General features: G+C 43.6%; 1 protein-coding gene across 2 annotated transcripts in view; it reads right to left on the bottom strand.

The window, feature by feature from the left end:
• Positions 1-4,769: 4,769 nt before the first annotated feature.
• The window catches only part of SPART (spartin), a 72,227-nt gene continuing 64,521 nt past the window's right edge, over positions 4,770-12,475 (bottom strand). The window contains exon 8 of one of the 2 annotated variants that reach the window (XM_040340397.1): positions 4,770-5,197. In XM_040340397.1, the coding sequence (XP_040196331.1) occupies positions 5,005-5,197 (193 nt within the window). In that variant the 3' untranslated portion in view covers positions 4,770-5,004. The remainder of the gene's footprint in view (positions 5,198-12,475) is intronic. The other variant, XM_040340398.1, reaches the window with a different exon arrangement.

Below are 12,475 nucleotides of genomic sequence, written 5' to 3'. Positions count from 1 at the left end.
TTAAAGCGGGGGTTCACCCCAAAAATTTTTTTTCAACATTACATCCAGCATACTAAGGACATTTACTGTATGCAGGTCATTTTTTTTCCTCCGTACATACCGGTATATTGTAATTTTGTCCAGGGCTTCCGGGTTCTGATGACTGCGGGACTGGGCGTTCCTATTCTTGGATTACACGATTGACGGCTTGTGAAACCATTTCCCTGTCGCACAACGCGCGTCACCAGATTTCCTGAAATAGCCGAGCTGCGAGTCGGCACTATAGGGCGCCTGCGCCCGCCGTGTAGAGCTGACTGCAGCTCAGCTATTTCCGGAAATCTGGTGACGCGCGTTGTCGACAGGGGAACCGTTTCACAAGCCGTCAATCATCTAACCCAAAGGATAGGAACACCCAGTCCCACAGTCATCAGAACCTGGAAGCCCTGGACAAAATCAGAATATAACGGAATCTACGGAGAAAAAAAAAAAAAAAAAAGATCTGCATACAGTAAATGTCCTTAGTATGCTTTAATGTTAGTGAGTGAGTGAAAAACTTATATAGCGCTGCACATGCGAACTGAATCGCCTCTGGGCGCTTGTTTGACCATTTCTCCATTGATATCAGAAGAGATGGGTTTTGATCTTTCTCCTAAAGGCCAAGTGATTCTCCTCCAACCGAATAGAGGTTGGTAAAGTGTTCCAAAGTCGAGGGCCTTGGACCGCAAATCTCCTTTCTCCTTTGGAGAAATTTGTTTTTAGGATGAACCCCCGCTTTAAGCACTAAAGTTTAGTGTGAAACGCGTCAGCTGGTACCCAGTTTGCTGTGGCATGTATCCTGCGTTTTTAACTTTACAATAAAAGCAACACGTTTTGGAGTGCGGCTGTCCAGAAATCCTTCCTTCATTTTGCATTATCCTATGCATTGCCAGCACCCGTGGTTTCGGATTTAGTGAGGAGATTCTTAATTGGTATCCTATCTTTTCTCTCTATGTTTCTATATTGCTGTGTTCCACTGGTAGCCAATACCAAAGTAACCATTTCCTGGCTACCAACACACCCTAAATTATACTATGGGACCAACATTGGTGAGATTTACCACTAGGGGTACATGACTGACACTTTGGTAAACTCTGTGGTAGAGGAAAGCTGCTTTGGACAAACGTTCTATTTTCACCTTTTGGATAGTCTGTCAAAATATATCAAATCACAAATAAACACTATTATATACATTAAATATTTTCGGGTTCAATTGACTTTACCTTGTTTAAAGCGGTTCTCCACCCTAAAGTGGAGTCCCGCTGATCGGAACCCGCCCCCCCTCCGGTGTCACATTTGACACCTTTCAGGGGGGAGGGGGGTGCAGATACCTGTCTAAAGACAGGTATTTGCACCAACTTCCGGCCACACGCTACGGGCGAAAGACGGGTTTTTCTGACTTCCCGTCTGTCGCCCGTTGTGTGCTGGGAACACTCTGCTCCCAGCACACAGCGTGTGAGCCAATCGGCGGGCGCAGCGCGACTCGCGCATGCGCCGTAGGGAACCGGGCAGTGAAGCCGCAGCGCTTCACTTCCTGGTTCCCTCAGCGTGGATGGCGGGGGGAGCAGCAGAGAGACGAGCGATCGCTCATCCTCTGCTGCGATCGGCACTGGACTACAGGACAGGTAAGTGTCCTAATATTAAAAGTCAGCAGCTGCAGTATTTGTAGCTGCTGGCTTTTAATATTTTTTCCCCGTGGCACATCCGCTTTAACATATAAGTAACTTAAATTATACACCCAAAAGTTCTGTTTAGCAATGTCAAAGGCTGTACAGTCTTTCATAAACCCCAGTAATACATTCAACACTGCACGCTAGACTGTTCTGTTAACTTGTTTGATACAACTATACTATCTGTATTCAAACTGTATTAATATATCTACTATACTGTTTAACGTATTAGAGAAATAAATACCTGTGAACAGCAGTGAGTTATGGCTAAAAAAAATGGCTGCTTTGTATTAAAGAGGTTGTAAACCTCCATGGGGAAGTTGTACCTATAGGTAAGACTAGAATAAGGTACTGTAAATATCACCTAAACGTGTGCCGTTCAGGAGAGGTTTACTGCGCCGATGATGTCATCAGCGCATGCGCTCTGAAGGAACGGCTGCCCGGGCTGTTTCTTCAGGCAAGTGTGACCGGTGGCTCCTATGCATGGGAGTGACATCAAAGAGATGGAGTCCGTGGCCCCAGAGGGAAGATGGATGCGGCCTGCAGTGGGGGGGCCACGCAGGCTTCGTGTGCAGGCAAGTATCACATAATGTGCCATTATGTGATGCATACTAGCACATTATGCCTTTACTTTGCAGGGAAGAAGAAAGACCCACCAGGGTTTACTTCCTCTTTAACAGAGCTGATCTACAACTTAGGACCAGTTAGTTGGATATACTACTGTAAAAAAGAGAAAAGTAAAACAGATGTAATCATCCCTGTAACCCTAGTGTAAGGATACATTGACACCGCTGCATGCAGGTAATCCTTGTAGCCCCAGGCTGGGAATACATTGAGACTGCTGTATGCAGGTAACAAGCGCCTCTGTAGCCCCAGACTAAGGATACATTGACACTGCTGCATGCAGGTAATCCTTGTAGCCCCAGACTGGGAATACATTGAGACTGCTGTATGCAGGTAACAAGCGCCTCTGTAGCCCCGGACTAAGGATACATTGACACTGCTGCAAGCAGGTAATTTCCCCTGTAGCCCCAGATTAATGATACACAGACACCGCTGCATACGAAAGCACGCCCCTGTATCACCAGATTATTGATACACGGACACCACTGCATACAGGAAAGCGCTCCCATGTAGCCCCAGATTAATGATACACGGACACGGCTGAATACAGGAAAGCGCCCCCCTGTGGCCCCAGATGAATGATACACGGACACCACTGCATACAGGAAAGGGCCCCCCTGTAGCCCCAGATTAATGATACACAGACACCGCTGCATACAGGAAAGCGCCCCCCTGTAGCCCCAGATTAATGATACACGGACACCGCTGCATACAGGAAAGCGCCCCCCCTGTAGTCCCGGATTAATGATACACGAACACCACTGCATACAGAAAAGTGCGCCCCTATAGCCCCAGATTAATGATACACAGACATGAGAGATGAAGAAAGGCAGACATGTTTTAAAGTCCAGTCTGTGCGATAACCATGACTCCCTTCAAAAATACAGTGGGGAAAAAAAGCATGTGTTATTTGCAGGACTACAAGTTGAAAATAGAACCTCAATAAATAAAAATGAATGAAGCCATTACTTAGGACTGGGAATCTGCAATATCACATTTTTTGTTTTTGGGATTACATGCCTATTAATGTTCACCTATCATTTTCTTTATGGACGCCAGTGAGGGCAAAAAAAAAGTGCAGCGTTTTGCCAAATACTGGGAGCAGGCATGTCTTAGGATCTGAAAACAATGCGCAAAATAGCGAATGCATACGCACAAATACATACAAAAACAAGCGGCTGAAAAATGTGATGCTCAAACGGGAGAATGTGCAAGAGGCCCAAGCCTAGACCGGCAACCATCAGTTCCAGGTCAGTGATAACAAATGTTCCTTTAAACCTGTCCCGTCATGGAAATATGATGCTTCCTTCCTAGTTGTCCGACCTCAACACTTTACCGACCCACAACAATTGTAAATAAAAGTCAGATTTTCTTTTTTTTTTATATACTCGTTTCAGGCTAGGGACCCAGAAACCAAAGCTTTGCACCAGGTAACTCGTTTTTCAGGAAACCAAAAAGCAGCCCATTCATTCAAGTTTGCCAAGTCTTACAGAAAGCTCACCCAACCTGCAGGGTGAAGAGCAGCTTATCCAAGCATGTGATCTAGGGCTGAAACTAATCGATTATGAGATTGATCGTTAGTTGCAGCCCTAATGTGATCATTTGTTTCTAGAGATTACACCCCTTTTAGTGTCCAGCAACATCCACTATAAGTGCCTATGGATAGGTAAGTGTTCTGTTGCTTAGTGCTTCGCCATCTTTGGCTAAATGTTCATGTTAGTGCAGAATAAATACAGAACAGCTTTTACCAATATAAATTTGTTTTCTTCTTACCTTCTCCCCTTCAATGGTTTCCCCAGCTGTGCCCCTTTAGTTTGAAAGCTCATTACAGTACCTTTTAATTTTATCTACTAGCTAAAACTATTTAAAGCGGAGTTCCGGCCACAATTTCACTTTTTATATATATAAATACCCCTGTAATACACAAGCTTAATGTATTCTAGTAAAGTTAGTCTGTAAACTAAGGTCCGTTTTGTTAGGTTGTTACAGCATTTAGACACTTTATAAAATAGAAATTGACTGGGGCCATCTTAAGTGTGGGCATCATGAAGCCAGACTGTATGACTTCCTGGATTTCGGCCTTGCAGATCTTGCACATGCTCAGTGCTGCACAAGCAGTGTCAGATCAGGTTTCAGCACCTGTACTGTCCAAGTCACATGATTCTTTGAGACTGGGGAGTGCACAGACTCCTGGAAAGTTACACCCACTACATTCCCAGGAGTCTGTGCGGTGTAGGTTAGGAAGCTTAAGCACCTAGGTGCAGGAAGTGGGAAGATTAACTATTCTGCCTAGCAACAACACTTTGAAGGCATCTAAAAAAAAAAAAAAAAAAAATTCTTAAAGGACTAATGAATTTTTTTTAAAACTACTGATGTAATGTTATATTTATGGGTGGAACTCCACTTTAACCTTCAACATACAGTATATTCAGTTCCTCCAGCACCACTTCTACCCTAAACCGCAATACAAGTATGCACACCTTTTACTAAAGCAATGTATTTTGGGACATAACATCAGACTTGCACATTTCTAATCCATGCCACACCCAATAAAAACAGGCAGGTAGATCCAGCTATGTGTTACTAAAGGGAAGTTTAGAATAGTGGTTCTGTAGACTGCAGGAAGAGCTTATGGGAAAACAAGGGTTAAATCAGCGTTTTCTGTAAGGCATCGGGTAAAAAGGCTGGCAGTGGTTTAGTGGGGTTCCTTCTTCTTGTTTGGTTTCTCGACCAGTTTATATTCATCCAGAATTGCATGGCTGGTTTCTTTTGCAGTTTTTTTCACAATGGCTTTTACACCCAGGTGATCAATGTTAAATGCAGTTACGCCAACGTTGATCGCAGAATTGACAGCATCGTTAGTAGCGTGCCCAGCGTCTTTTCCATACCTAGATCACAAATTGAAAGATTTTACAAATAATTCCATAATCACATGAATGGATGCCATTGGCTAGAGATTTATTATGGGCACAGTTATGCCATTAATTTGCCAAGTATACAGGTGCCTAATCCTATCTGCCCCCCATAAGCTAAAATGGAAACATTCTTTACCAACATTTAGGCTAGGTTCACACCTATGCGAATTGAGTGCGGTTTAAACCGCATCTAATTCGCAGGACATTTCAAAATACATTGTTTTCAATGAGGCTGGTTCACATATGTGCGATGCATTCGCACTGCGTATTGCCTCCAAACCGCATGCAGTTTTTATGTCTTGCGGTGCGAATTCAGTCCCATTATCTTCTATGGGTACGCATCTAATTCGCACATGTGTTCAGTTCTCTGCAGGAGTTTCTCTCATTCAGCTCAATACAATTCTCCCCCACTCTCCTCTCACCCGGAAGTTCTCCCAGGTCTCCAAATTCGCACCTGATCTGCAGCTAAACCGCAGTTGATCTGCAGAACACCCTCTAGAGAAATCTGCAACGACAACGCAGCTCAAAAAAGCAACGCACTAGTGTGATTCCGGCCTTAAAGACAAGGCAGATACTGGGGGTTATTTACGAAAGGCAAATCCACTTTGCACTACAAGTGAAAAGTGCACTTGGAAGTGTAAATCCGAGGGGTAGATCTGAAACAAGGGGAAGCTCTGCTGATTTTATTATCCATTAATGTGCAAGCTAAAATGCTGTTTTTAATTGTCCTTGCATGCCCCCTTAGATCTACAGCAACTGCACTTCCAGTGCAATTTCAAGTGCACTTGTAGAGCAAAGTGGATTTGCCTTTAGTAAATAACCCCCATTGTGTGGACCACATTAAGAACATAGGGCCAGATTCAGGTACAAATACGTTACGCTGTGGCGGCGTAACGTATCCCATTTACGTTACACCGCCGCAGGTTTACAGCGTAAGTGCCTGATTCACAAAGCTCTTACCTGTAAACTTGCGGCGCTGTAACGTAAATCCGCTCGGCGCAAGCCCGTCTAATTCAAATGGGGCGGGCACCATTTAAATTAGGCGCGTTCCCGCGCCGAACGTACTGCGCATGCTCCGTCCGTCAAAATACCCGATGTGCATTGCGCTAAATGACGTCGCAAGGACGTCATTGGTTTCGACGTTAACGTAAATGGCGGCCAGCGGCATTCACGGACGACTTACGCAAACGACATTTAAAATTTTGACGTGGGAACGACGGCCATACTTAACATGGGTTACACCACCTAGAGGGCATGCTTGGTTTTACGCGACGCATCTCTACGGAAACTACGTAAATTTAGATCGACGAGCAAAGCGGACGTTCGTGAATCGGCGTAACTAGTCATTTGCATATTCTACGCCTACCTCAATGGAATCGCCACCTAGCGGCCAGCCTAGAATTGCATCCTAAGATCCGACGGTGTAAGTCAATTACACCTGTCGGATCTTAGGGCTATCTATGCGTAACTGATTCTATGAATCAGGCGCATAGATACGACAATCGTATCTCAGAGATACGACGGCGTATCAGGAGATACATATAAAATATAGATGCGCTAATATTAACTTAAAAGGTGATAAAACGTACAAAGAAAAACTAATCAGGGAGAATACTCCATAAACTGTGAATTACTAATATGTCCTTAATTAGTGCACAGTGATTAGCAGGATTCCATGCAGGGAAAAAATCACTCTCTTCAATCTGAATGCTAATCCAGCCCTCCACCGCTGTGATCAGATGATACAGGCACTCACAGACAGGGATTGCATGAAAGAAAAGAGAAAAAATCTCATTGCGCAATATTCGATGACAGATCAAAAAATGTAATCAGAGCATTGACATATGCACTCACGAATCCCGGCTTTCAGTAAAGCATGAAAACGCCACTCAGTATGTTGTTTCCTCAGCTCGATCCGATGCACTCGGATTCGATCGCAGGCTCCTCCCTACGCGTTACGTCACAGGCACGCGACTTACTCATGGGTTCATACCCATGAACCCATGAGTAAGTCGCGTGCCTGTGACGTAACGCGTAGGGAGGAGCCTGCGATCGAATCCGAGTGCATCGGATCGAGCTGAGGAAACAACATACTGAGTGGCGTTTTCATGCTTTACTGAAAGCCGGGATTCGTGAGTGCATATGTCAATGCTCTGATTACATTTTTTGATCTGTCATCGAATATTGCGCAATGAGATTTTTTCTCTTTTCTTTCATGCAATCCCTGTCTGTGAGTGCCTGTATCATCTGATCACAGCGGTGGAGGGCTGGATTAGCATTCAGATTGAAGAGAGTGATTTTTTCCCTGCATGGAATCCTGCTAATCACTGTGCACTAATTAAGGACATATTAGTAATTCACAGTTTATGGAGTATTCTCCCTGATTAGTTTTTCTTTGTACGTTTTATCACCTTTTAAGTTAATATTAGCGCATCTATATTTTATATGTTTCACTGTTTGGATTTGGTATCACTCAAGATAGCAGCTATATTATTTGTTTTTTTATTTAGGTGCACGTGGAATTGATTATTTAATTAGCGCTGTAGTATATTTTTCACAGTATCAGGAGATACGCGGTCGTATCTCTTTTGTGAATCTGGCCCATTGATACCGCAGTCAAGCACTAAATAAAATCTAGTGAGCCCCTATTGGGGGTGTTTGCAAGATGCTGCGTGTATCTATGTATGCACATAAAAAAAAGAGTTTTAGAGAAAGCATTTTACTAGATAAAAGGGAATGTATTCCAATCTTAGCATCACCGACATCCATTTTGAACTGCTTCTTGGCAAATTAATGGCACAAACTACTGTGAACCGAAAACACATTAGAGATGAACAAGAATTACCAGATTTTATATTTGAAGTGATTAAAATAATTATCCATCCCATAATTACCTGGATTAAACAAACAGAATTATTTTGGTTTGTGATGCACAAAAGCCGTCACACAATTGTCATACTGACACTTTAAAAAGCAGAAGAAAGGAATGTAGATTGTTTATGTCCAATCGGTTCCCTGATACAGTCAGCATCTGGTTATCATGAGCAATCAGACATTTATTGTCCATTTACATTTCCAGAGAATTTAATGCACAGATGTTGCATTAAGGGAGCATATTCATTTCAAAGTTGTCCAACACACACAAAAAAACAAACAATGCAGCGCACAACAATGCATGGTCGTCCATTACTGTACATTGTGTTGCACTGCATCCCAAGGGTGTTGAGGTGCCTTTCAGAATAAATGGCACCTTAGGGTACCAACAAGCATGATGAGGTATTAAACCCTATAATGCAACACTGTAAATGGGCCCTTATAGTTCCTCTATAAGCACATTATTTCCTCCAAGCAGGTCAGTGAGACAGTAAGGTGTGACTTTTGTACATTTCAGACATAAAGATGTAATGCCGGTAAAAGGGGAAGGACTCTATTCATATCAAAGCGGGGCTGAGCACTAGAGGGTTATTTGTTTCTGTTCATGTATGAAATGCAGGGAATACATTTTGTTTTCATAGAAAGCCATTTTTTGTGTTCATCTAATGATATAGCTGAGGATAATAAATCCAGATAGAAGTACACAAGCACGTATCTGCCTGTGAATATGGCTGGATCGCAACTATGTGCCACAATGGTCTCTATGCCCCGTATACGCGATCGGAATTTCCGATGGAAAAAGTCTGACGGACTTTTTCCATCGGAAATTCCAACCATGTGATGAGAGCTTTTTTTTATTGGAAATTTAGTCTAAGTTTAGATAGAGAACATGTTCTCTTTTACTTCGATGGAATGCCGTCGGAATTCCGATGTGATTTTGGCCGGTCAAAAGTCTGACCGTGTGTACGGGGCATTATATTGATTATACCTTTTCTCAATGCAGCCCCACCTTTGCAGGAAGCACAGTATGAATAAATGTGATCTACATGTGCTAAACTGTTAATGTTGTTGAATGAATGAATGAAAACTTATATAGCGCAACACATGCAAACTTAATCGCCTCTGTTCAGCGGAACTCAGAGCAAACATATGTAGGGATTGTTCCCTATCCTATTGTATCTCGAAATACATTTTCTGTTTTGGCTGCTAGGCTATATCCAGACTGAGCAGTTGTTTACCTTTTTGTAAGCTCAGAAAATCTTCCCTGAGCTCAATGGGTGGATTGCTTCTGCATGTTATCGCGAAGACAGTTCCAGTAATCAGAGTGAGAAGAAATATCGCCAAGTTATAAATATGTATCCGACCCAACCAATCTCAAAAGTTCTTGTGCAGAAGTATGGTTTTGAGAAATGATCAGTATTTGGGTCACTTATCCAGAGTGTTCTCTATCTCCTAGGCCAGGGGTGCCCAACCAGTGGCCCGCGGGGCCCACTGATGTGGCCACCGATCTCCTGCTCTGGGATGGCAAGTTGGCAAGCCCAGATTGCAGGTTGTCTACCCACCATGCCAGAGCATCAGTGCTGTGAATGAAGCCAGAGGTAGAGGAAGCAAGCAGCTGTATAGCACCGGCTCCTGTAATAGGTATAGCAATACCAAATGCACTCTGCCTGGGACAGCACGTTTATTACTAAAATAACAGTGTATATATGGACATATCTGTTCTGCAGTGGTTACTGGGCTGCTTTCAAACTGATCCGCAGGTGTAGCGCAGTGTAGAAGTCTCTAGACATTGTAAGAAGGATTCATCGCTGATCAATCAAGGTATCTCATTGCTCTAAGTCCCTGTACACACGTCCGAGAAACTCGACAGGCAAAACACATCGTTTTGCTCGTCGAGTTCCTTGTGAAGCCGCCGAGGATCTCGGCGAGCCGAAATTTCCCATTGCCCAACGAGGAAATAGAGAACATGTTCTCTTTTTGGCCCGACGAGATCCTCATCGGTTTCCTCGGCGAAAAGTGTACACACGACCGGTTTTCCTCGGCAGAATACGTCTCCCATCGAGTTTCTTGCTGAATTCTGCCGAGAAAACCGGTCGTGTGTACGGGGCCCAAGGCTCCATGTTCACTAGCAGCTCCTAAACTCAACTCCATAAAAGTCTATGTGTGGATGTACACATAGGCGTTTAGGAGCTGCTGTGGTTAGAGGAGGTTTTACCTCACTCTCCTGAACGTGGAAGAATTGCATTCAGGATAGGAAATTTTGACCGCTGGCTGCAAAACACGCACAATCACTGCGCCATTTTGCATTTTTCCCTGGCCAGCGGTCAAAGTAGTTCAAGTGTACATGAAGTTTCAAAGGTCAAGGACACACCGATTAAAGACAAATCCACTGCAAGCTAAGACAAGACTGTAACTGCTCTTTTTGGTAGATCCGTTTGGTTGCTCCCACACGGGGCCAGCATGGGGGTCACCTGCCTGCCTGGGTTTTGTAGTTCTTTTTCAAAATGCTTTGGCAGGTAAGTCTTCATAAAAAATATATTGTATATTCCAAATGTGTATTTAGCCGTCAGCCTTCAGTTCAGATTTAGCTTCCATTGAAACTATGAACCACATGTGAATCACACAAGAACCGCACCTTATTCCTGTTAAATTCAAATGCGATTTAATACAGTGCAATTTGCGCTTATTCATTTTGAATGAGCTCACATCGCACCAAAGTTGTGCATGCAGGAATTTGGGACCGCACTGCATCGCATGATACTGTACTTTAGTACCAAGCGATCCGGTGCCGGCAAACACACTGTATTTGCGACCTGCGTTTGAGGGGTCGTTAATGCCCCTTTTACACTAGTGCGACTTGTCCTGTAACTTGGCACTGCAAAGTCACATGACAAGTCGTATCCCATGATTTCTAATGGGTACTGTTCATATCTGTTTGACTTCAAAATAGTCCCTGCACTACTTTGATGCGACTTGAGATCCACAGCCCTTAAGATTACACAGGCATTGCCTCAAGTCGGGTGACTTTCAGGTTGTACAAGTATGAAAGGGGCCTTAGACTGCAGCGGATTGCAAGGGCAGTGCGATCTGAATGCGGTGAGGGAAACGTGTACGGATCGTGGCATTTCCTGAGCTGCATATGTGTGAACCCAGGCTTGATCTACTGTATAAAGTAAATGTGTTGTAAGCCTGGGGAGGTGATTTACGAAAGGCAAATCCACTTTGCACTACAAGTGCACTTGGAAGTGCAGTCGCTGTAGATCCGAGGGGGACATGCAAGGAAAATAAAAAACAGCATTTTAGCTTCCACATGATTGGGTAATAAAATCAGCAGAGCTTCCCCTCAGATCTACAGTGACTTCCAAATGCAAAACTCAAAATAGAAAATCAGTAAAAAACACCCGGCCAAAGTCAGGCAATAAATACTGACCCAGCGCACCAATGGATAATGGCTTATGCGATTTTAGGTATAGCCGGAAATCGCCAGTCATTAGAAAAAAAGAAAGAAAAGCAGTGTAGCAGCTATTATAAATGCCAAAGTTATCAAATTCAAGTATGCCTATAAAATCAATGGTCTAATGCATCAATTAAAATAAACATTAACAGCGCTAGATCTAAGCCCCTCGTGCTTAAACCAATAATGTGTTACCACATCCTGCTAAAGAGATATTTGGAGTCTCAGTGCCAAATATCAATTGAATTACCACATGAATGAGCTAAGTGGAACTTCAAAAACAACAGAGTCCTCAATGCAAATGTTCTGCTCTAAATACAACAGTCCTAAATGCAAATAAAGTCTGTTCTGAAATCAGTAGACAATGATGGATGTCTCAGATGTTAGCATGCACAAAACGCAGGGTATTTTTCATCAGTCCTACAAAATACAATGTAGCGAAACACTTCTGCAATGATTGTGCTGTTATAAGAATTTGACTCGTAGGGATCCCCTAAGGGACCTCACTCACCAGATAGATGATATCAGTAGGCACGGATCGCTGGCTTTCTTTCAGCAAAAATGCAGCTGGATCTCTCCTCCGTCCTTCTCCTGTCACTGGATAGTCTCTGGTGGTGCTCAGATTCATATAATCATGTAAGGATAAGAGAGAGACTCTGCATAGTGTAAAAACGTTTATTTATACAGGATACAGAAAACTCTTCAATGTTGTGCTTACTAGAATGAAATTCAAATATGGCGCTGTGTCTCAATCATACGGCTTGCAGGCGTCTCACTTGTACAGCTCCTGGGGATTCCTCCTCCTGTCGCCGTGAGTCCCGGGATCCCGCGCACCTGATTGGACGATTAGATCACGTGGTCACGCCCTGACGCGTTTCGTGATTGGATGTCACGTCTTCAGAGGGCGTGGCCACGTATCGTGA

Source organism: Rana temporaria, chromosome 2 (genome assembly GCF_905171775.1).
Source record: "Rana temporaria chromosome 2, aRanTem1.1, whole genome shotgun sequence".
NCBI classification, from domain to species: domain Eukaryota; kingdom Metazoa; phylum Chordata; class Amphibia; order Anura; family Ranidae; genus Rana; species Rana temporaria.
The sequence above is the reverse complement of the archived record's forward strand: the minus strand, read 5'-3'. Positions and strand labels throughout refer to the sequence as shown.